We start from the raw sequence: 22,206 nt of genomic DNA on the forward strand, positions 1-22,206 counted from the left end.
CATCTAGGATATGTATGGAGTGACAGAGGCAGTGAGTGGCTGCAGTTAAGTCCAGTTTGAGCAGAAAATATTTAAAAGCTGAGCCAACATGGCACTAGTGCATGAAAATACTGTCTTGCTGGAGAATTGCTATCTGTTGAGCAGATTATAAATTCAACTCAAGTGATGTCACAAAGTTTTGTGCATGCTTGAAATGATGCACTTTTGCAGTTTATGTCCTTTAGGGAGAAAAAACAGAGTTTAGCTCAACTGAAACAGCACCAGTGGTGCCACGATGAAGCCTCCAGACTCCTCTGCTCCTACTACCTCCTCAATGGATCCTGCCAGCTGCCTGTCTGTCTGTCTGTCCAACCACAGGAACACAGCAGGGTACTCTACAGCCACAATGGCCTCTCTACAGCTGCACTGCAGCTCAGCAGAACATGGTGTGTAAGAAAACACTGGAACACCAGTGCTGAAAACATCACTTCATGGTCCCTTTGATCATGCTTGCACGAGGCTATCGATGCAGCACATGGCAGGTTAGCAGTACGCTCGTATTCAAGGGGCTCATTTCTGGGAAATGTAATGCCCCTGCAGTCAGCAGTGCCACTGCATGGCATGATACTACTCACACTTACACATTATGAGCCTGCTCCTGACCCAAATCTTCAGAGATTTAAAAATACTTTTTTTTTTTCTTCATACTTATATTGCTTCCAAACTTTCACAGGATGGTCTGTTCCTGGATTTAAGCCCTCATCTTTCAGTACAAAGGCTAGAAGCCTACTTTTTTGTTTGTTTCTATATGTATTCTTTCCATGACATGGAAACTGAAATTCTCAAACACAGCTTCTTGACTTCATCTACATCAGACTAAGAAAAGCACCAAATATTGTGAAATTTGCAATTAAATCATAAGAACCCTTCACACACACAAGTGATAAAAAAGAGTGTACACAGACAGACTGGCTCAGTAACACATAATGCAGGTCATACAATCACCATGCTGCTTTCTCACCTGAGCTGGCACCTCAGCCAGTAACAAGCACAAAAGCTACAAAGTAGCAACAAATTTCAAACTGAGAACATTTTACATCTTTTGTATTTTTATTACATTCATTTCCATTACATTTATTCCCTCCCCAGCTATACAAGGAAAGTCAACACATCCTTTGCTCTCTGGATGCTGGGGATCATGCAGTAACATGAATGCAGTGGTTTTCTGATCCTCAGCATCTCACTACACTGCCCCACCCCTGCCCCAAAACTACCTCATGCTTTATGCGTAAATCAAACACCAACACAGGACGCGCAGGTACAATCTGGAAGGCCTCTCTATAGACGAATGGCAGACACAGCTGTGGCCCTGCAGACAGGGCACAAAAGCGTGCAGCATAAGGAAAGCACTGGACACATGACAGCATGCTCAAAGCAGAGGATGATATTCAAAGAGGAGCTATACTCAAGTTCATGGCATCTTGGCTCTTCTTATGCTCCTTTAACATCTGCATTTAATTATTTGACCCTTGAAGTGAGCTGGCACCTGAAAGCCGCTTCGGCTGAGCCTCTGGATAGATCAGGAAGCCCGTGAAGGTTATGTACTTGCCATGGTTGCTATAGGCACCATAGCCATCGTGCTGATGGCTGTAGAGCCAAACCGTGTCCCCATATTGCAGAGGCAGCATGATACTCTGACTCTGCATCTCTCGCCTCTTGGAGTGGTTGTCATCATAGATCATGGCCTGCACCTCATTGTGGTTCTTCATAAGTTTCACAGACATAGTCTTAAAGGGCATTTTGCCAATGGTGAAGGAGAAGTAGTATGCACCAGGTATACGGCATGAGAAGATACCAGTGGAAGAATTGAAATCCTTTCCAATGTTCACAAACTCTGTGTCAAATGTGATTGGCTCGTGCTGGGTTTGCTTATTATCTGTCCCCAGGAGACTCTGTGAGCGGGCAACAGAAAATGCAGAACGAGGGTCTTGTACCCTGTTTGGTTGATCAGATAACATGTGTCGCTGTGAAGCTTCATTCTGCTCTCTGGGAAGCTGCTGAATTTTGTGAGGGTGTGGCCCAAGCTCTTGGGAGCTAAGAGCATTCTGGAAGAAGGCAGAAGTGTCAGGATAGATTAGGTAGCCATTGAAAGTTGTATAGGGGCCCACGTTGCTGTAAAGAGCATACTTGGGATCTCCATGTAAACGCAGCCAAACTGTGTCACCATAATCAAGCTGCAGCATGGCACTCTGGCTGGCTACCTTCCGTTCCTTGCGGTGATGTTCATCATACACAATTACTTGCACCTCATTCTTGTTTCTCATCAGCATGACGGATAAGTTTTTCTTTGGGTATTTCCCAACAGTGAAGGAGAAGTAGTAGGCTCCAGGGATTCGACAGCGGAACAATCCAGTCTTGGGATCAAAATCATTGCCAATATTCACATACACTTTGTCAAAGGTAATAACCATCTCGGAGCTTCCTTCCATGCTGCTGGTTCTGGCCACAGAGAAAGCAGAGCGAAATTCAGTACTGGTGTCTGCTGGGAAGCCATCTGTAGGAACAAAAATAATGCAGCAAAGGAAGCCAAAGAAGATCCGAGCGTTCAGTTTCATCATTGTATCTGAAAGAAAAAAGAAGCATATTTTAGCAGGAATACCACTAATTTACAGCTCATACACCAGTTGAAACCCAGATCTGTAGACTTGCTACGCAGCCATGAAGGTCTATGTCCAAGTATTGAGAAGTTTCCAGTGTGTTCTCTGAGCAGTGTATGGGATCATACCTCAGTTCAGATCCCAGCACCAGTCTTATATTTTCCTAGCAAGAGCTGGATCTTTTTTAACCTGTACTCATCGGAAGAAAAAGAATCTTTTCCTTTGAAAGCCTAATTATCCTACAGTTTGTCTGCAGAACACTGTGTTGCTCACAACGCAGAGGGATCTCAAAGCCTGTTGGGGCTTTGCCAGAGCCCCCTTTTGTTGTGCTTTTATTTGTAAGGATGAAACAAAGCCCTACACAAACCCTGTATTATACGACTGAGATACAACTGAAGGGCAGGGAGAAGAGGACACATGCTCTAGAGATTCCCATGCAGATGCCATTGCCTTGCACTGCACTGGCTGTTTCACAGGATGTGGAAGCTAGAAGCCAAGTTGTTAGATCCCATTATTCAGACTTCAACATGAACCTGTGAAGAGTGTAAAGAAATATGAAGAACAGGGAATATTTAGGGAAGGAAGACAATGGAGAAATTTATTGAAATAATAAAAAAGGAAGGAAAACAAAATGGTAAATAAAAGGAAAGTCTCTTAAAGTATGCAGTTCCTGAGAGAGAATTAAAATACCAAAAATGGGGAAACAATCTGGATAACAGACCAGACATAAAAAACTTCTTTGACCCTAAAAAGAAGAGGGATAAATTAGGAGCTAATAGGATCTTCTGTTTCTAATTTCTGTGTTGTTTTTTTTTTTTTTTGGACTGAGGCCAAAAATTATCTATTAGTGCTTTCAGACTGAAAACAAAACTGCCAGTCATTCCAGTGAGAAGCGCCTCTCTCTGTCACCTCTCTGTGCTTATTAAAATATCATTCAGGCTAGGAGGCAGCTGCCTGGTTTGCAGTCTGCTCCATCTGTCACCCTAGAACTGGTGCCTTGCCAGCCTCCAAACAAAGAATTCACAGACCAGCAGAACTGGATCAAAACATGCAACTTACTGGGGGGAGGGGTGAAGACAAATCCTGAATTTAAAAGGATAAAGAGGTAAATATTTGAATCATCTGAGATGGCCTAATAATAGAAGCAAAGCAGATGGAATCCACATAGACTGTGAGGTGGCAATGGGATCCTGTTTTGGCAAGATGTGATACCTAACATCACTCACCAGCAGGATTTCAGTTTGACCTACAGTCCGTGCTCTTTCACACTTAAGAATAAAACCGAAATCTGAGATGCAGCTTTAATAGATATGAACCCAATGAATTAGATTCCCACTTAACTACATGAAAGTGACACACTAGCAAAGACAAAACCAAATATCCATCCATGTCCTAATTTTACATTAGATTTCTTCTCTCACAGATACTTGTAGCATGACTCTCTGCCTAATCAGGGATACTTGTAAGATGAAATTTGTCTTACAAGTTTATCAGTGATGGCCTGAGCAAGGAGAGTCTGCTGATCAGTGATAAGATTGAGTGAGGAGAGTCTGCTGTTCTCAGTGTTGAAGAATATGAGACCAGCTTGACCAAACTATCAAACCCACCACAAGGACCTGCAAGACAGAGGCTCCCTGACTGAGGCTGGGAGCAGCAAGGATGTGCAGGTCCTAATAAGGAAGTGAGAGTCAGAAGTTGAGCAAAAGAAACTAAAGGGCTGCTACCATCCTTTCCAGCACAAAGCATATTTTGTGGAGTAAGCCTGATAACACATAATCTAAAAAATGCATATGACTGACAGTGAATCCCTTTATGCTATAAAGGCCAGTCCCACTTTTGCACAGCAAGGACTCCTAGAATACCTCCCTAAGGTGTGTGAAGATCCTTCCCTTGAGTGGGGATGGTTATTCCTCAAGGCTGAGCGAAAGATATTTGCCCATGGTTGTTGGCATAGGTAAGTAACATCAATCTCTACTTAATAATTGTTTTGTTAGCTTTAATATAATTGCTTCAATATATTTACTTTAATAGAATTACCTCAATATTGCTTCAAAAACAGTGCACTTTACTAGTAGTTACATACTTTGTTGTAAATTATTCTAATTAAGCTTTTTTTCCTAATCATTATAATTTTTGTAAGAAATTTAAATAAATCATTTGTTGTATATATATAAATATATTTGGGTTGCCATCCTTAATTCTGCAGGACAAAGTTGTAGAAAAGTACAATTACACCAGTTTAATTCTTTAGATATAAACCATTGATTAAGTCTGGGGCTAAGATTGGATCCAGATTGGATCCAGATTGGAACGAGCTGCACTTAGGCTCCTCTCTGAGAAGGAGTTTAGAAAGCAAGGGAGTTCTTTCTGCACTTTGTGACTCAATGGGAGGGCTTCTCTAACAAACTTAGTCTGAAGCTCACACTCTGCACATGACAACACCTCCATATTTTCCTCCATGCCCCTGAATTCAGAATGTTTTTCCTGACCTAGCCTGCTTCTCCTCAACCCCATGGGCTGCACTGAAGGGTGATGAGAGATCTGACTAATGTCATACTGAGGCCGCTCTCTATCATCTTTGAAAGGTAATGGAGATCAGAGGAGGTCCCTGGTTACCGGAGAAAGGCAAATGTTGCACCCATCTTCAGAAAGCACAAGTGAGACAACCTGAAAAACTACAGGCTAGTCAACCGGATAGCCCCTCACTTTAGTCTCTGGGAAAATAATGGAATATTCTTCTTGGAACGCATTTCTAGTCAAAGTACATGTCATTTAGCATATATTGTTCAACTGAAGGTAGATTGCATCTAATCAAACTGATTGCCTTCTTGTGGGAAGCAACCAGTGGAGATCACCTATTCTTTAGCAAGGCTTTTGTTACAGTCTCCGAGAGCATTCTATCCAAGCTGTGATGTTAGATAAGCAGGTGAAAAACCAACTGGGTTATCAGGCTCAAGAATGAGTCCTTAACATTTAATTTCAGGTGTCCTCTTTTGTATTTTTTATCAATATTCTGGAGAGGGACACAGAACACTCACTGATCAAGACTGCACATGACACTAAAACAGCTACTTGGAGGCACAGCTACTATTCAGAGGGACCTAGGAGAGGCTGGCGTAATGGACTGAAAAGAAATTCAGTAAGGATAAATACAAATTCCTGTACTTGGGATGGACTAACCCTGTGTGTTGGTACAGGCTGGTGACGAACTAGCTGGGGACCAGTGCTACTAAAGAGGATCTATGAGTGCTGGAGAACAATAATTTGTACCTGAGTTAGTGCTGTGCCCTGCAAGTAATGAAGGCTAACACATTCCAGGGTGCATCAACAGAATGCAGCCAGTATCAACAGGCTGTGATTATTCCTCTTTAGTTGGCACTTGAGTGACTCCAGAAGAGGGCAGCCAAGATGGCTGAGGTCTGGATCACCTGCCCTGTGAGGAGAGGCTGAGGGCACTGGGCTTGTTTAGCTTGGAGAAGAAAAATTTTGGAGGGGTCTAGTAACAACCTTCCAGTGCTTTTAGAGGTTACTGAGATGACAGTGCTAGGTACTGATGGCTATGGTAGAAGAATGAGACAATGGTCATAACATCTAAAGTGGAAGATTCAGAACAGATATAAGCAGAATAATTCCATGCCATGCAACCATTTGCCATGAGGCATGTAAGAATGTAAGTTTGCCCAGAGAGAATGCAAAATCTCCATACTTGGAAGTTTACAAACCAGACTGGATTAAGTTGTGAGCAATCTGATCTGCATTCAGTGTTGGTCCTGCTTTCAGCAGGAGCTTGGACTGGAGAGGACTTAGGTCATGATTCCTGATTCCATAACTGAATTCCATGGCTACTGCCTTCTCACTGTTGAAAATTCACTTGCTGATAACCCTAGCCGTGATACTTACACGGAAATAACCAACTAATGTCAGGTCTTAAAGACAGAGTATCTTCCATCCAGCAAATTAATTTAAGAAAGCATTTTCAATGGAACTATTAATGTATAACTAATTGTCATGCATCTGCTCCCATGCTGTCTTTATTTTTCCTTACTTTGTCACTTAGTTTATGAGTGCCTCAGGGCAAAGACTCTCTCTCTTCCCATGTCTGTATAGCATTTGGCTACTGCTGCCATTTAAAAAATACTAACAGACCCTACCATCCCACCAAGAACCAAATCCCAAACTGTCACAACATGAGCTCAGCTTCTGATTCAGCAGTATAATTTTTGCAGAGTGCAGAGTGCTACATCTAGCATGGCAGGCTCATACCAGCTTCCAGCTTAGAAAACTGAGACCTAAAGGCAAACTTACAAGGGCTATTAGATGTTTCTGATTCATACTTATCCATTGTTATCCCTGTGATCACCATGGTGTGGCTTCATGGAGAACCAGGATGACTGTGACATGGCTGCATGCTCTTGAGACAAGAAATGAGAGGAGAAGATTTGGCATTTGCATTTTTAACAATGAGTCTGGTTCTAAAATGTGCTCCAGAGCTCGCTGAGCATATTCAGGAGTCAGGGAGTATACTGCAAGCACACCACTGCTGGTCAAAAAGCACAAAAAGACAAAACAGCTTAATAAATTATGCAGTGCCTCTTACCTTATGATCCTTCAAATGACATTGTTTCTGTTTGAAAGTTAATTTCTCTGTAATAAGGTCACTTATTAAATATTGGATCACTTGGTACAGTTGCAAAGACCCTCTGCTGCTGCTGCCCCTTATTTATTAGCTCTTCTGGCAAATCATTTAAATTAAGCAGTTAATTATGTTGTGTTTCTATTAGCAAGTTGTTTCCTTGACAGCTCCCACTCAGCACTTTCAGAACTATTTAGATTCTTTTAAAAATAATTTAGAAAGCATATAAAAAAGTATCTAATAAAGTGTCACACTAAACCAGTCTAAGAATGATTTCCCAATCATTAGGAAGGCTCACAGGGGTGCCATAAACAGAGGTAGCTCATGACCAACTTTTGGACTTGAGTGTTAGTATACTACTTCTGAAAGATAAAGCTTCCAAAATGCTCTCTTGCTCCCCTAGAAAGTGTGGGCATCCCCTGATGCCCAAGTCTTTTATTGGTATAATTTTCTTCCAGCACAGAAGAGATAGCACCTGGAATGTGAAGCTGGCCATGGACACTGAGATATCAGCCTTAAGTCTGATGCTATGACATAAGTTTTATAGCTGAAGAGTGAGGTGGAAGACCCAGGCTAGAGATGAGAAGTGGATCTTTACCATATGTCATAGATAGCAGCTGTGTTATTCTCACTACATTTAAATATGAATCAGAGCCCTTTTCCCCTACCCTACCATTCCTTATTATCTCAACACCACAGAAGTATGTAATGAAGCTAAGTAGACCCAAGGGATAAACCAGGTATGTTACTGCCTTTATGCTACCAACAGGGACAGCTGCCCACAGAGAAGTAGTCAAGAACCTAATTTTGGAATCGGAGGCACAAAACCCATGATGGAGCTAAAAAATTCTCAAAGGCACTGACATTAAATTAATGACCTGAAAAGAAGGGGCTAAATGGTAGTGACTCACATAGCAGAACAAGAGTTGCAAATGTTCCTTGAAAAGAAAGTCAGAATTCACCATTTGCATGACCCAGGAAATTTTAATAGCTTTGTGTTTGCTAGAGGTGATTTTTCTGTCCTGGAACAGAGTCAATCCACCAGTGAAAAGACAATCAGTTTTACTCTTCTGCTTAAATCCACAGATGTACAAAAGGACTTTCAACAATAGAAAGGTCACCCAATTTCTAGACTTGCAGGCCTGACATGCTTGTAAAACTCACAAGGTTTTTTTTTTTTACTCCAAAATACTAATTATCTAGATTCCCTAGTTCTACCTTATGCAAGAGTCCTTTAATTTCAGTGGGAATTTTTGCCCAGAATATCACTGAAGAGATATGAAACAAAATTGAAGCAATGCAGTTGGATTAACTGTTAGTAAAAGGCTCTTAAATCCTCTAAGCTGCAAGAGCAAAGCCATGTTCTTCCTAGCTCTCACCCTAATATCTAAGGACAGTTGCAAATGTTTCAATTATTTGAATCAGTGAAAGCCTTTGTAATGAACATCTCTCTTGGACTATAGTTAGCAAGATTTTTTTCCCCAGATACCACATACTGTCTGTTCCACTCATTCGATACATATTAAGAACATCAGATAATGATGCAGATGCAATGTACCACTTCTTCCAACATCAAGGAGAAATTAATTGTAGCACATCCTCAAAAGCGAAATCTGTATAAAGAGCACGAGAGTAAAAAAATCAGAGATTCACTTATGGCTCTGGCCTTTCTTTGCTTTTGATGAATGTTGTTTTTTTTTAACTTGGGAACAATCCTGAGAGGTAAAACATTGAATGCTTTTTGGAAACTCTAAGCCACACTTTCAATGACAGAACTGTGTGGCATTAATATAGAAAGTACTTAATTTTGAATGTTTCCTTGAGTCAAGGGAGTCTTTTAACATAATAAACTAGCCTTTGTGTACTCAAAGATCTGTGGAGAGACAAAAAATATTTTGAAGTGCCTCAACTCTAGCCATACTGGGGAAAAGGAAATGGAGAGACTGTATTTTAGCATAAGCCTCTAATGTCAGCCTGCACCTCAGAATATGAATTAAACCTGCTATGTTTCAACCAAAGCCCTAACAACCCTGTTTAAGCTAAAATGATGTTATATAAAATGATGTGTATTCACTGACCAAAATTAAATATGATTGTTCCGACATTAAGGTTTTTCTTATTTAACAGCACTCAAGAAAATTTGTCATACATATTTGAAGGGACAGAGTGACACACTGTGTCTTCTGTTTTGGCTACTATGTGTATTTAAAATATTTTAATTTAGACAGAAAAAATGGGGGTTTAGTAGAGAAGATAGCTGAATAAACCCTAGATGAGAGCAAAGAGTTATTCTAACAAACTAATGATTTAAAATGTAATATTTTTTTTACATCTTTTTCTAAATGAACACATGACACAAATCTACCTCTCCACCACATATACACTGCTCAAGCAAACAGGACTAAAACTGTAAAGCAAAGAAACATACTCTAACACTGATCAGAAATGGAAGAACAGAAAACACTGTTAGAATCTGTTAGTTTAAACTGTAGTTCATGAAATGTATTGTACTATAAAGTTGTTCTGCACATGCAGTTAAACCAACTGTTGATAAACAATCATTGAAATTACACAGGCAGTAATTAGTGAAAAAACTAGCCGTTGCTGGAAATGAGTTCAATGACCAACAGCTTCTGTGAAACCAGAGGCCAGAGGAAACTGAAAACCACAGCCTGAGAAAGCCAGAAATCTGTTGCTGTGCAGTGTTTGTTTAACACTGCTACCTTTAGACATAAAATACTGAGACCATTTCAACCGTAGGAATTTTCACATGAATCCCATTGCAGTTACAGTAATGCAAGGTTAAAACCATCTCTTTTCTCACCCCCAAAACCTAATTTCCTTTTATAGCCTGGTTTATGTGTGCATTTCTTTCTCCAGGTGGCCACAAGAGATGCTGAGCCTGTGGAACAAGGCTTTGTTGGAGCATCCCATCTCTCCAGCAGGAACTGTATTGCTGCACCAGAAGGCAAATCACACTGGCATAACGGAGAGTCTGGCCTGGAATACCAGGAGGTATATTGATAGGTAAAAGAAAGTAACTGACACTTTGGCAGCATATACCATAAAGATCTCAGTTAAGACAGTGAGAGAGGAGGGCTCCAGAGGCAGAGTGCATGGTTCAAAAACTAGTTCTAAAGAGACAGGAAGACACAGAGACCTTAGAGAACAGAGTAGAGGGCAATTTTGTTGTTCCAGGTGGCTGGGCTAGAAGCCATGTAGCAGCAAGACTTCTTCACAGAAGTCCTGGGTTTTTTTTGCTTTGACCATAGAAGTAAAACCATATAAGGCACAAAGACACTGCCAGAAAGATTGTCCCAGCAATGCACCTGTTTTGTTTTAAATTTCTCACCTGGCTTAAGATATTTAAACTTAATATCCTGGATGGGATGTTAAAGACATGGACGTGTTGGAGTGAACCCAGAGAAAAGCCACAAAGATGATCAGAGGGCTGGAGCACCTCTTCTATGAAGACTGGCTGATAGAGCTGGATTTGTTCAACCTGAAGAAGAGAGGGCTTCAGGGTGATCTTATTGCAGCTTTCGAGTTCCTAAAGGGGGCTACAAGAAAGCAGAAGAGGGACTTGTTACAAGTGATAACACAAGGGGGGAATGACCTTAAACTGAAAGTAGATTAGATATTTGCAAGAAACTCTTTACTGTGAGGGTGGTGAAGGACTGGAACAAAATGCCCTGAAAGGCTGTGGATGCCTCATCCCTGGAAGGCCAGGTTGGATGGGGCTTTTAGCAACCTGGTGTAATGGAAGGTGTCCCTGCCCATAGCAGGGGGGCTGAAACCAGGTCATCTTTAAGGTCCCTTTCAACCCAAACCATTTCATGATTCTATAAGTCTATGAAATGAAATGGTTTTATTTCATCATCTGACAAACTGAAATGAACAAGCAAGATCCAGTTAGTACCACAGCAGTGTTGCAAGAGAATGTGAAGAGGAAGGTTATAGCTATACAAACCATGAGAGACTGACTTAAGAGGCAATGATGAAGAAAGTTTATAAGTGTTTCTGGGTTGGAGACAAAATCTGGGAAACTAAGAAAAATGCAGGTGGATTCAGCATCACAGACTACTGTTGCCATTTTTCTCTTTTAGCAAGAGTTTGTGTGGGAAAAAGATAAATGTTTTTTTCCCAATAACTAATGGAGCATGGGGAAATGAAAGCATTCATAAAGAATGAAAAAGCTGTTTAGACAACTCCACTGAACACAAGCTTATTAGCAGGTTTTCCTGAAGTGGTGGTGTAGCTCACATCCTTAGGGACATTTAAAAAAATAAAATCTCTGCATTAAACTCAGTGAGGTAAACTGAGCTGTAAGTGACAAAGTGGAAACACTAGGCAGGCAGAATGACACTGGAATCAGTACTCTGGAATCAACTCAGATTCTAACCCCTTTATTCTTTCTGTTTTATTGTTACACACCATGGCTCTTTCTAGTAGTTTTTCTACATCACTTCCAGTGAAGAAAGTTTAGCTCTCAGGAAAATCCCCACTCCCTCTGTTAATAAATGAAAGTCTAGAAACAGTTCAGAGACTATGGGTAGGTATTTACTGTATTTACTATAGACAAATATACCTGCAATATAGGCATTTGATTTTTGTTTTTTTGAGCCACACTTTCCTCTATGCATCTAAGCAGCAGTTTTCTTCAGTGCAGCTGAATGAATATTTTCATCCTCTGATCACGCTCACTGGAAGAGGAGGTTCCTGGGCTGTTCTCAGAGTTGATGCTGTATTTGTCAATTTTCTTTCAATCCTTAATTGTAACAAATATTTATAGACATTAAAGTAAATGTCATCAAGATGAGAGTAAATATTCCAGTTAAACACAGCATGTATTGGCTTTGCTTCCTGTTCCATATTGCCACTTTCATTCCCATTACCAGTCATCGAGCAGAATGGTACAGCACCATCAGTTGGGCAAAATCTTGCAGTGATTCTTTCATGTTCTCCTCTCATCTCCTCACTAAGAATGAAAATAGCTGTTATTAGTAGGTTTATTTGTCCAGGAACTAATAGGAACCTGTGGAATCTGAGTCCCACAAAGGTGCACTAATTAGGAAAGTAATTTTGACTGCCTATATATTACAGGAATTGTAACTTTTGTGTAATACCTTCCTATTGCAGTCTGTTGTACTTGAAAGTGAGCTGATATTACAAGAGATATTGGAACCTGTGGTGTACTCTCAAGGTTTGTTCATTGTCCTCTCTGTGATGGTGTTATGTCCTCAATTTTCTTTCTGTGAGTCAGTGCTGCACTTTGTATCAGCCAATACATGATTTTAATTTAACTGCTATGTAAGGTTCTAATCAAACAAAAAAACTAAGTTTTAGATTTTTCTTTTCTGTTTTCTTCTCTAGCTGCATAGCCATACCTTCTCTTTCTCACTTGAGCTGGCAAATAATTATCATTTTTTTCTGGAACTCTGTGCCTGCAGAAATTGCTTTCAATCCCTTCCATACTCACTGGAATGCTGCCCTCCAGTCATAGCTCTAAGACCTGTCACTTCACCCACCTGGGTAAAAGCTAGAGGGAATATGCTGGTACTTGTTGGTTGATCATCAAATCCAAAGTTAGGATGAACCTGTGGAGTCCAGCAGTTGTCCCCTAAGGGAATTAATGGATAGCTGAGTGCCAGCTGGGATTACACACAATGACAACAAAAAGCATTTTTGTTTCCTAGTTATGTCTGAGCTCATGGCCTGCTAAGAGCTGATTTAGCAATGCAGCCAAAAATTTTCACAAGTTGGGTAAATCCGGTTCCCATCTTGATTATCTGCAGTTAACAAAAACTTTCAGAAAGGCTAAGGTTCCTCTTCTTTTGCTTGATAAATCAAATTGTAAAACTATGTTTCATCAACGGAAACATAATTGCTTTGGTCATTTCATCCATCAAAGGCTTCACTATAATATACTTTGAGAAAATGTCACATGCTACTGAGTGGTATTTTCTGACGGTAGGCTTTGCAAATCTATCTGAAAAACCTATTTGTACTGGGGCATTTGCCTACAGGAATGCTGCTTTCCTTGCAAGTTTTTTAGCATGTCTTGACAGGTAAGGCAGGAAAACATGCTGTCTTTTAACATCTGCCATCAAACTCAGTCAAACCCCCACATTCATATCTTTTCATGACCTGCTGTTTCATTACTGTAAAGAAACTCAGAGAACACTGTGAATTGCACTGCAGTGCTGCTCTTCACTGTCAACATGCTGCAACATCTCAATTTGGAAATTCACTGAGCTCTAGTTTAGTGAAGAAAGTGATAAAAGGCATTAAGATCTGTGTATCTTTCATCTCTGCTCTGGCATCTTCATTTCTGCCCCTCCTCCTGCTGAGTCAGGACACAGACCTGGAGCTGGAGAACAATCATCATACACTCTGTAGAGGCCAGTATTATTCCAGAATCAAAACTCTTTTTGGGGAAAAGGAGGTGTCAGTCAAAGTACACATACATTAATAAGTCTCTCCTCTGGTTCTGTTCTCTAACTGTTCAACAGGATCATAGGATCATAAAATGGTTTGGGTTGGAAGAGACCTTAAAAATCATTTAGCTCCAACCCCCTGCCATGGGCTGGAGACCTTCCACTAGACTAAGCTCCACCCAACCTGGCCTTGAGCACTTCCAGGGATGAGGCATCCACAACCTCTCTGGGCAACCTGTTCCAGTGCCTCACCACCCTCATAGTAAAGAATTCCTTCCTAATATCCATGAGAATCATGTTGCTTTTGTACCCAATGAATTGGTATACAGATTGGGAAAAAAACATTGAAAGAACAGTCACTGCATGTGACTACCCTCATTTTTGTCGCCAGAGAGTGTCTTGAGACAGAAACTTCCACTGGGTGGTACAGAAGTCAGTGAATAATGAAACTCTGCCATACATACAGTGATCTTCAATATCAATTGCTTTTAAGGAATCAGGTTTATCCAATTCTTGACCCAACAGCATTCTTTCTTACACAATTAAGAGCAGGAAAGGAAATCAGCAGGGTTAGTCATCATCGTGTTTATTAATACTGACCCTTTACAACCAGCAATGTGTAGTTCCCCATTTCCAGTGGTCTTTCCTGCCAAATCCTGTAACAAGACCTCTCCGAGGAATGTCTATAAACAGCTATAACCTCAGTCCTTTCAATTTTTTAGCCATTTTACTAGCAACCATTTCTCAGAATGCTACAGCTGTTGAAAATGAGACATCCCAAGACTGTGAAGTGATAGCTGATATCTTCAGGAAACCCACAGTTTCTGCTTCCACTTTTTAACTCTGAGTATATTTTGGTCCATGGATTTAATCAGCTTGTCATCTTCTTCAACAGGGAACTGTGAAGTTCCTCCCCAAAATTCCATACAAGTCAAATTTTCACAGTGTGCTTTTGAATGTGGATTTTTCTGTGACAATCTGACAGAGAGGTGCTGCTGCCTACAATGCAGAATCTACTGCCCTGGCTGGAGGAACAGAGAGAAGCATTTACTGAAAAATCTCCTCAATTCACACAAAGCTTTACAAGTTTTTCCCATATCTGCTTTCTACCTTTATATTGTTTCCAGTATTTAAAAAATGCCAGTCCCTTCATAATGGCAGTAGAAATGCTTGTATGACTGTTTCTGTAAAACTCCATCTGCACTGGGAAGCTGCTGGCAAAAAGCTTTGGCATTACCATCAAAAAGTGCTGCTGGACACTGCTGTTCACTCATCAGTTCCTCATTCACAGCGAGGAACCGCTCAGTGCCTGTCAAGTGTTCACAGATTCCAGGCTCATCTGCGTGACCAGCCAGTTTCCTCCTAGGCAGAATTGCCTTTGACAGCTTGAAGCTGATGCCTTTGATTTTTGCTTATAGGAAAAGAATTTTGCTAAAATACTGAAATAACAACTGCAGTAATGCACTGGCAAGTTTTACCTGACTTTTAGACCCTAGCTGGACATAATATAAAGAACATGAAGGATATGGTTGCTCTAACCCCTGTTATGCAGATACTTTATTTAAAGCAGGGTTGGATATCATTACTTTGCATTAAATATGCAGCTCATACTGAGAGAAACGCCATTTGCAATAGCCTACAGAATTTCCTCACAATCACACTGAGGAATTCCACTCATGCACCCTAAATCCAAATGTTCATATACAGTTCATATTTCAAGCCAGTGCTCCCTCTATTTAAATTCTTTTAGTCCCCTACCTTCCTTTTAGCTACTTCTGCCTAATACCATTCTTTTTCAAGACAATTATCAACATCTTCCACCAGGAGATTACCATCTGCAGAACACCCTCCAGTATGTTCAGTATTTTTCTGCACAGTCTGTTTCAGATTTCCTCACAAATTTCCTGGAGAACAACCCTCTCATCTTGTTGCCTTCTCCTATTAATAAACATGGGATTTTTTTTTTACATTGGCTATATTTGCTTTATTTTCTTCCAGAACCACCTTGTTCCAAAGCTAAACCTCCTTTAGCATCAGATCACAGTAATACCTCTTTTGGATACCCTTTCTGTCTCCCAAATGAAGAAAGTAAAGGGAAGGGTGAGAAAAGGAATGATGAAATAAACTCAGGCAATGCAGTACAAGCTAACTTGAGGCACTGTTCAGTCCTTGGTTGGAAGGGATGTGAATTCACTTTGAAATATCTGGGGCATCAAGTCACTGGCTTTCTAAGCATATAATTATTTTTCCCAAGGTGCTCCAGCCATAATAGAAGATGGGGGCAGGGGGTAAATCAATCAGAGCTTATATAGTGTTACAGCTTGTGCTTATATGTCCCAGAGTAAATCAAAATATGAGGATTTCTATCAACTTATGGATAATACCAGTGTAAGACTGTTTAAATTACAACAGATTATTGTGCTAATATGCTACAGTTCACTGAATAACTGCTCCGTGAAAACAGCCTTCTAAAAAGCGCAGCCTAATTTTTCGTTTTCTCCCTGTCTTGTTCATTCAACACAGATTCTTTCCAGCAGTTGCTTTGCAGCCTTTCAGTCCCAGAGAGTACCTCTTTTCATAGAAAAAATTCCCTATTGCCTGTGTGGTATAAAAACACTTCCACTCCTCCAAGTATGTCTTTAACTTCTCCAAGAGCTTTTCTTTTTGTCTGAGTGGAAAGGTCTAGAGCCTGAGGAGAGAGAAAAACCGCTCTGCCTTTAGAGGACTAAAAAATTATTTGGTTGGACTCAGAATGTGTTCTATTGAGGACCTTATGTGCAGCCCACCACTGCAGCATACAGAAGAGTTGATCATTGTTCTTATATTTCTTTCTATCTGTCTCCTCACATAGATCCAGGATTTCTCAGAATGCACAGGGGACTGTCTGTTCCATTTATATTAAATAATATATGTTAAACCATGAATACTAGAAGACCTAGATTTTCTTTCCCTGGAGAAGTGTCTAAAATATAAATTGTAGAACTATGCTTTATTTTATTTCTATTCTGAATTTCATTATTTTATTTCATTTTACCTCTAAAAAAGCATTTTTGGACTACAGTCTTTCATTCAAGGAGTAAAATACTAGAAGAGTTTGTATCTTCACTTCAGATAATCTTACTAACTGCTAACACTCATTCATTTTTCTTTTTCCATATTATTGTTTTCAAAATTCATAGACTCAGTCAAGTGTCTGCTCCAGAGAAATCAGGAAGTCTCATTCTCCATGTCTTCTCCAAAAAGAGAGACCTCTTGTGATGGTCTTCTAGAAACTCTCACTTTTCTTTCAGACTCTTTTCAGAAAGACCTGGTCTGTGGTTTTGGTGCTGTGCTATCTTTGGATATCAGACAAACATCAGAATAGGGTCAGCAGACTGCTTTTATTTTGCTTCCACAAAATGATCGTGTTGCCTTTATAAAATGATAGAAGAACTGTCTAGGAGAGAACTTAAAACATTAAATAGTCCAAGGTGCTTTCCTATGATAGGATAACTACCCTTATTTGATTCTTCAGAGATAATTGTCTAACCTGTTCTTAAAATGTCTTCACAACCTCTCTAGACAGAATATTCAAGAGGTTTTACTTTCCTAGGTCCTAGAAAATTTTCCTTGTAGTCTACAATAATCATTCTTTCTGCTATTTCTTGCTTTCCGTTCTGTCCACCGTAAGCCCAAAGAAAAGATTGTTCCCTCCTCTATTTTGTATCTAAAGACTGTTATATTTCGCTGTCAAATTTCTGTTCTAAAAAATTTCAGTTATTTCAAATCATCCTGCAGGTCACATTTTTCTGACCTGTGATGAGTCCTGCTGCCCTTCTCTCAACTCTCTTTGATTGAATTGCACGTCTCTCAAAGTGCAATAACCAAAACTTTGCACAGCTTCCAAGCTGAAGCTTTAGCAATGCTGAACAGACCAGAGGATTTCTCATGTCTTCCAGGCTTCCAATGTCTTTTACATATCCTAGCAAGATGTTTGCCTTCATTTGCAACAGCATGACATTGACTCATGTTCAGCTTGTGATCTATCATAACAGATTCTTTTCTGCAGAGTTGCAACCTAGTAATTTACTTGTGTCTTGTGCGTATGCAGTTGATAATTTCTGCCTTACTGCAGCATCTTGCTTTTATCCCTACCAAATTTCGTCCTGCTCTTTTCCGAACAGTGCTTCTAATTTGTTGGAAAATTTTTGAATTCTAATCTTTTCCTCCAGCATATTTCAAGTGTCACAGTTTCATGTCCCTGGAAAATGTGATTTACTCACTCCTTAAATTACCATTCAGGTCACCTAAAAACGCTGAAGAAAAGCAGATCTGGGACACCCCGACACAGCTATCCTATCAGTGTTAAGCAGCTTGTGACCTCTCTGAAGGACTGGCACAGACTAAAAGCATACAGATTATGAGTTCTGAATCTTCTGATATTATTTAAAGAAGATCTGCCTGTTCAGATAATCATGTTTATTCAGTTTATAACCTCCTTCACCGGCTATGCCCCATGGCTCACCAAAGCAAATATTTAAATTAATGTGTAACCACAGTCAAGAATCTCAACTTTTACTTAAAACAAAAACCAACCCCAAATTAAATCTCTCATGCCACAAATATCTTCTAATATGTAAAATGAACAAAAGCTAATGCTGTCAAACCTGCTGGAATACTGAAAAAATAAATGGGAAAGATGTGATCATTTCTCTTAATTGACTTTGGGATATATTAGAAATGACATAATTTATTACATTCACTGTAGTTACAAGAATAAACTTCAAGGGCAGCACCAAGGCAGCTGGTTGATTTCAATGGACTAAACATTTTCTTTGCATCTGCTCTTGACCAAAGGACTGCAGGATCCTTTCCTTGGAGATTAAATGCCAGCCATGATGGTCATAAGCAGGCACATAACAAAAAGTAAGCCCTTGTGTACATTGGAATAGTGATGATCTGGTACTCCTCCTGACAACAGAGGCTTGAATCTCTCATCTAGTTTTGGCTCTTATTCCAATAAGCATTACCATAATCTCCCCAGATTCCTTAACCAAATACAGACAGTTTTCCAGGCACTGTGGCTGAGATCCTGGCACAGCAGAAAACATGAATGGTATGAATTAATCAGTTGGAGGGTGAAGAGGAAGAAATAGGACTTTATGAATTTTTACTGTTTCCTGATGGAGCCCTGGTAATCAATTATTAGTCCCTGGAGTAACACTCACTGCTTGCTCTGTGATCATCTGATTCTGGCAGTGTTACCTCTGCTGGAAACCTCAGACCTTTGCTTAGATGCAGCAGGAATTCCTCCTTTGTTCTCTAATCTGTCTAGAGGAAGCATGCAACTAGAGAGAAGCCTTATAGGGACAAGAAAGCACTCGGGGTAGACAACGGATTGACAGAGAGCCAGCAGCACAGTAATTGCACATTGCTGGCTTATCTCATTTGAACATCAGGTAAATTTCCTTACCAAGAAAAGGGTCAAAGGAAAAGGTAAAGGAAAGCTGAAAGGAAAAATGAAGTCCCGACTTTACTTCAGCTTGTACACGTTGGCCAATGGGATCTATACTAAATTTCTGTGCGTCAAAAAAGATGTCAGAGCCAAAGCTTTTAATTTTTACTGGGTGAAAATAACAGTCAGTCTTTCAAATACTGTATGATGAACTAACAAATTGCTAAGCCTTAATGTGTTGTCCAAGACAGTAGAAAGATCCTTACTCCTACAGACTAGTCAGTAAATTGTAATTCAGTGAAACATCATTTTCCTTAACTGTGCATCTTGGAGTAAAATCCATACTTCATATTTTGGCATTTTAAAAGGATGGGTGAATGGAAGAGTTCAGGAATAAAACCCACCAAATCCTAACATCTGACCTCAGATGCTGATAACAAAGTCCTGGACTTCATAATTTGTAAGACTCTAGCAATTCTAAGCCCTATTTTTTTTTCTTTATTCTCATTCTTAGGGTCAATGCAGAGATGAGTACCTCTTGGAGGGAGACATTTCTCAGCTGAGAATATTATATTCTCAAAGGTACTCTCCATCTTGGAAGTCTACTGTCACTATCAGATTAGTTTGTTTCAATGCTCTCTGCCTACAACTAACCATAAGAATGTGGAAATTCTGGCAGAAGGACAGTGATCTCTTGGAGGCTCACTGCTTGTCTACTTCCCACTAGCACCCAGTTCCACTAGCACTGGCCTCTTTTTCCTTTGGTCTTCATATTACAGGGTGCTCTGCACAGAAGGTTCAAACTATCTTGTCTCTTTACACCTCTGCCTGTTTTCATCCAGGTTATTATTTTATACAAAAGTTGGTGTTCCAAGAACTGGCGTTCAACAGTCAGGCTTGCTGCTGTTCGGCAATATGTCTGTTATTAAAAAGGAGAGTATAAAAGCTATCACACACCTAATTGACCACGGGTCACAGTGTAGTTATCCCGTTTTTCCATAAGTATAGCTGGTGCCACTGTGGGTCCACTCAGCCTCATGTATTTGGAAAATATTAATGGTTTGCAGTTTATCAGTGGAGAGCACAGCACAATGGACAGATAATCACACCAGTAAACATAAATAACAACAAACAGGGTTCCAAGTTTGGGTGTCAAATCTCTGGTTCCAATATATTTTATTTCTGCATCTGTTTCTTCATCTACAAAATACCAAAAGTCTACAACATCAACAAATTATCAGATTTAAATCAATTTTATATCAAAGCCATAGGTTCTCCACTATAGAAACCAAATGTACTTTGAAGGTATTGGTTCTTCCAGATGGAAAATTCAAAACTCATTTGCAGAGCCTAGTCCACGAACCATTCAGTACTCTGAATTATGGCTTTTTAGAGGGAAATAGAAGGAACGTAGAGGGTAATGTTACCCTACCGGGAATCCTTATGCTTCCTTGACATACCTTTCACTGCTACAACTTAACCCTTAAAAATGGCTAGACAAGAAAACAGCTGCCATATGCCTAGACAAGATTGCAGCCTCATTGGTAAACTGTTTCAAAGTCTTATTACACATCATGTCCCTGGAGAAGAAGGTTGCAATAGCATCAGAATGAATAATTGAAGCACAGCTCATTCAGTATGTGCATAAACTGAAGGGTCACAATGCTGCCTTCTAGTCAGCCGGCATCGCAGAAACTCACCCAGTGTCTAATAGAAACATCATCTGGAAATACTGACCTACTTCCCTGGGAGCTTTTCGGGAATGGGTTGAAGAGATGATGGTGGGATTGCCAAGTACACAGAGAAGGATTAAACTAGCTCGTCTAACAGAAAATTGTACATTACAGAATCAGTTGCATATGCCACTCTTGGGAAAACCCTTGATATTCAGTTCCCCCAGGAGATTAGAGATCCATGGAAGATTAATGCTATTTCCCACCTGAGAAACTGCCTCTGTGGAAATTTTCCAGGATTCTCTTCCCCATGGCTGGTCCCTGGGAGGTTTTCCAACCTCGGCTCCGTGCAAAGTGGGGCCAAAATTTCATACCTTTTCCCACATAAACTCTAGTCATTTCATATTGGAAATAAAATGGGTGAGGGAGGATAACTCGGGCATTTCCCGCTTTTATCCACCCGCTCAGTGGGAAGGGAGGGTGCTCAGCCCGCCCCGTGCCCGCCGCCCCCGAGGCCAGGGGCTGGGACACCGCAGCTGCCCCGAGCGCCCGCCCTCCCAAGGACCGCGGCGGCCGCCGACAGAGCCCCGACGGCCCCTCCGCCGCCGCCCGGGCACCGCTCCGCACCGGCGGCCTCCCCCCGGGGCCTCGGTCCCGCTCTATCGCCCCTGTCCGACCGGGGGATCCCATCTTAGTCCCCGGCCCTGCAGGTGCAGCCCGGCCCCCGCAGCAGCGGCTCCCCCGGTACGGTACCTGCTGCCGCCCCGCGGTGGCGGCTCCGCGGCGGCGGGGTCCGAGCGCGGTGCTGGGCGCGGTGCTGGGCGCGATGCTGGGCGCGGTGCTGGGCGCGGTGCTGGGCGCGATGCTGGGCGCGGGGCCCCGGCACTGCCTGCGCACTGACAGCTCGGGAGCCGCGGCGGCGGCGGGGGCCGGGACTGGGAGGGGGGCTCGGGCACCCGGGGCTCCGGCGCCGAATCAGTGACGGGAGGAGGGCCCGGGGGCGGGCGGGAGAGGGGAAGGGGAGGGGGCGGCGGGGCGGAGGGTCTCGGATCCGCTGTCGCCGCCGCAGTCCGGTCGGTCTTCGGGAGGCTGCGGCGCCGGCGGGCGCTGCGTACCGGGGTGGGGCGTGCGAGCACCCACACGGGAAAGGGCGACGGAGCGATGCGGCGGAGTGACAAAACCGGACTGGGCTCCCTGCTGCCTTACCGGGAGGAGAGGGCGCAGGAAACGAGCGCCGCGGGACTATGCACCAGCCTTTCATTCAGCACAGTGGCGTCTGCGGCGACAGAGGGCAGCGGGGGAGCGCCCAGCGCTGCTCCCCTCCCGGGCAGCGGTGTGGGACCGGCCGGACCGCCCTGGGGGTGGCGAGGGAAGAGCCCAGCGCCCTCCAGTC

The 22,206-nt window shown here is 41.7% G+C and overlaps 1 protein-coding gene across 3 annotated transcripts; it reads right to left on the bottom strand.

Annotated features, from left to right (window-relative positions):
• Nucleotides 1-1,075: 1,075 nt before the first annotated feature.
• On the bottom strand, nucleotides 1,076-22,089 carry C1QTNF4 (C1q and TNF related 4). Of its 3 annotated transcripts, none has more exons than XM_051791983.1 (2): nucleotides 21,567-22,089; nucleotides 1,076-2,602 (listed from the first exon to the last, which is right to left on the bottom strand). In XM_051791983.1, exons 1-2 carry the CDS (start codon nucleotides 22,072-22,074, stop codon nucleotides 1,494-1,496), a joined length of 1,617 nt encoding a protein of 538 aa, XP_051647943.1. In that variant the 5' UTR covers nucleotides 22,075-22,089; the 3' UTR covers nucleotides 1,076-1,493. The 3 variants fall into 3 exon arrangements, with proteins under 3 accessions (XP_051647943.1, XP_051647944.1, XP_051647945.1); XM_051791984.1 differs by lacking the exon at nucleotides 21,567-22,089 and adding an exon at nucleotides 10,622-10,782; XM_051791985.1 differs by lacking the exon at nucleotides 21,567-22,089 and adding an exon at nucleotides 2,765-2,782.
• Between the last annotated feature and the right edge of the window lie 117 nt (nucleotides 22,090-22,206).

Source organism: Manacus candei, unplaced genomic scaffold, assembly GCF_025592945.1.
Source record: "Manacus candei isolate 608988 ecotype Guabito, Panama unplaced genomic scaffold, ASM2559294v1 h1tg000033l, whole genome shotgun sequence".
NCBI lineage: Eukaryota > Metazoa > Chordata > Aves > Passeriformes > Pipridae > Manacus > Manacus candei.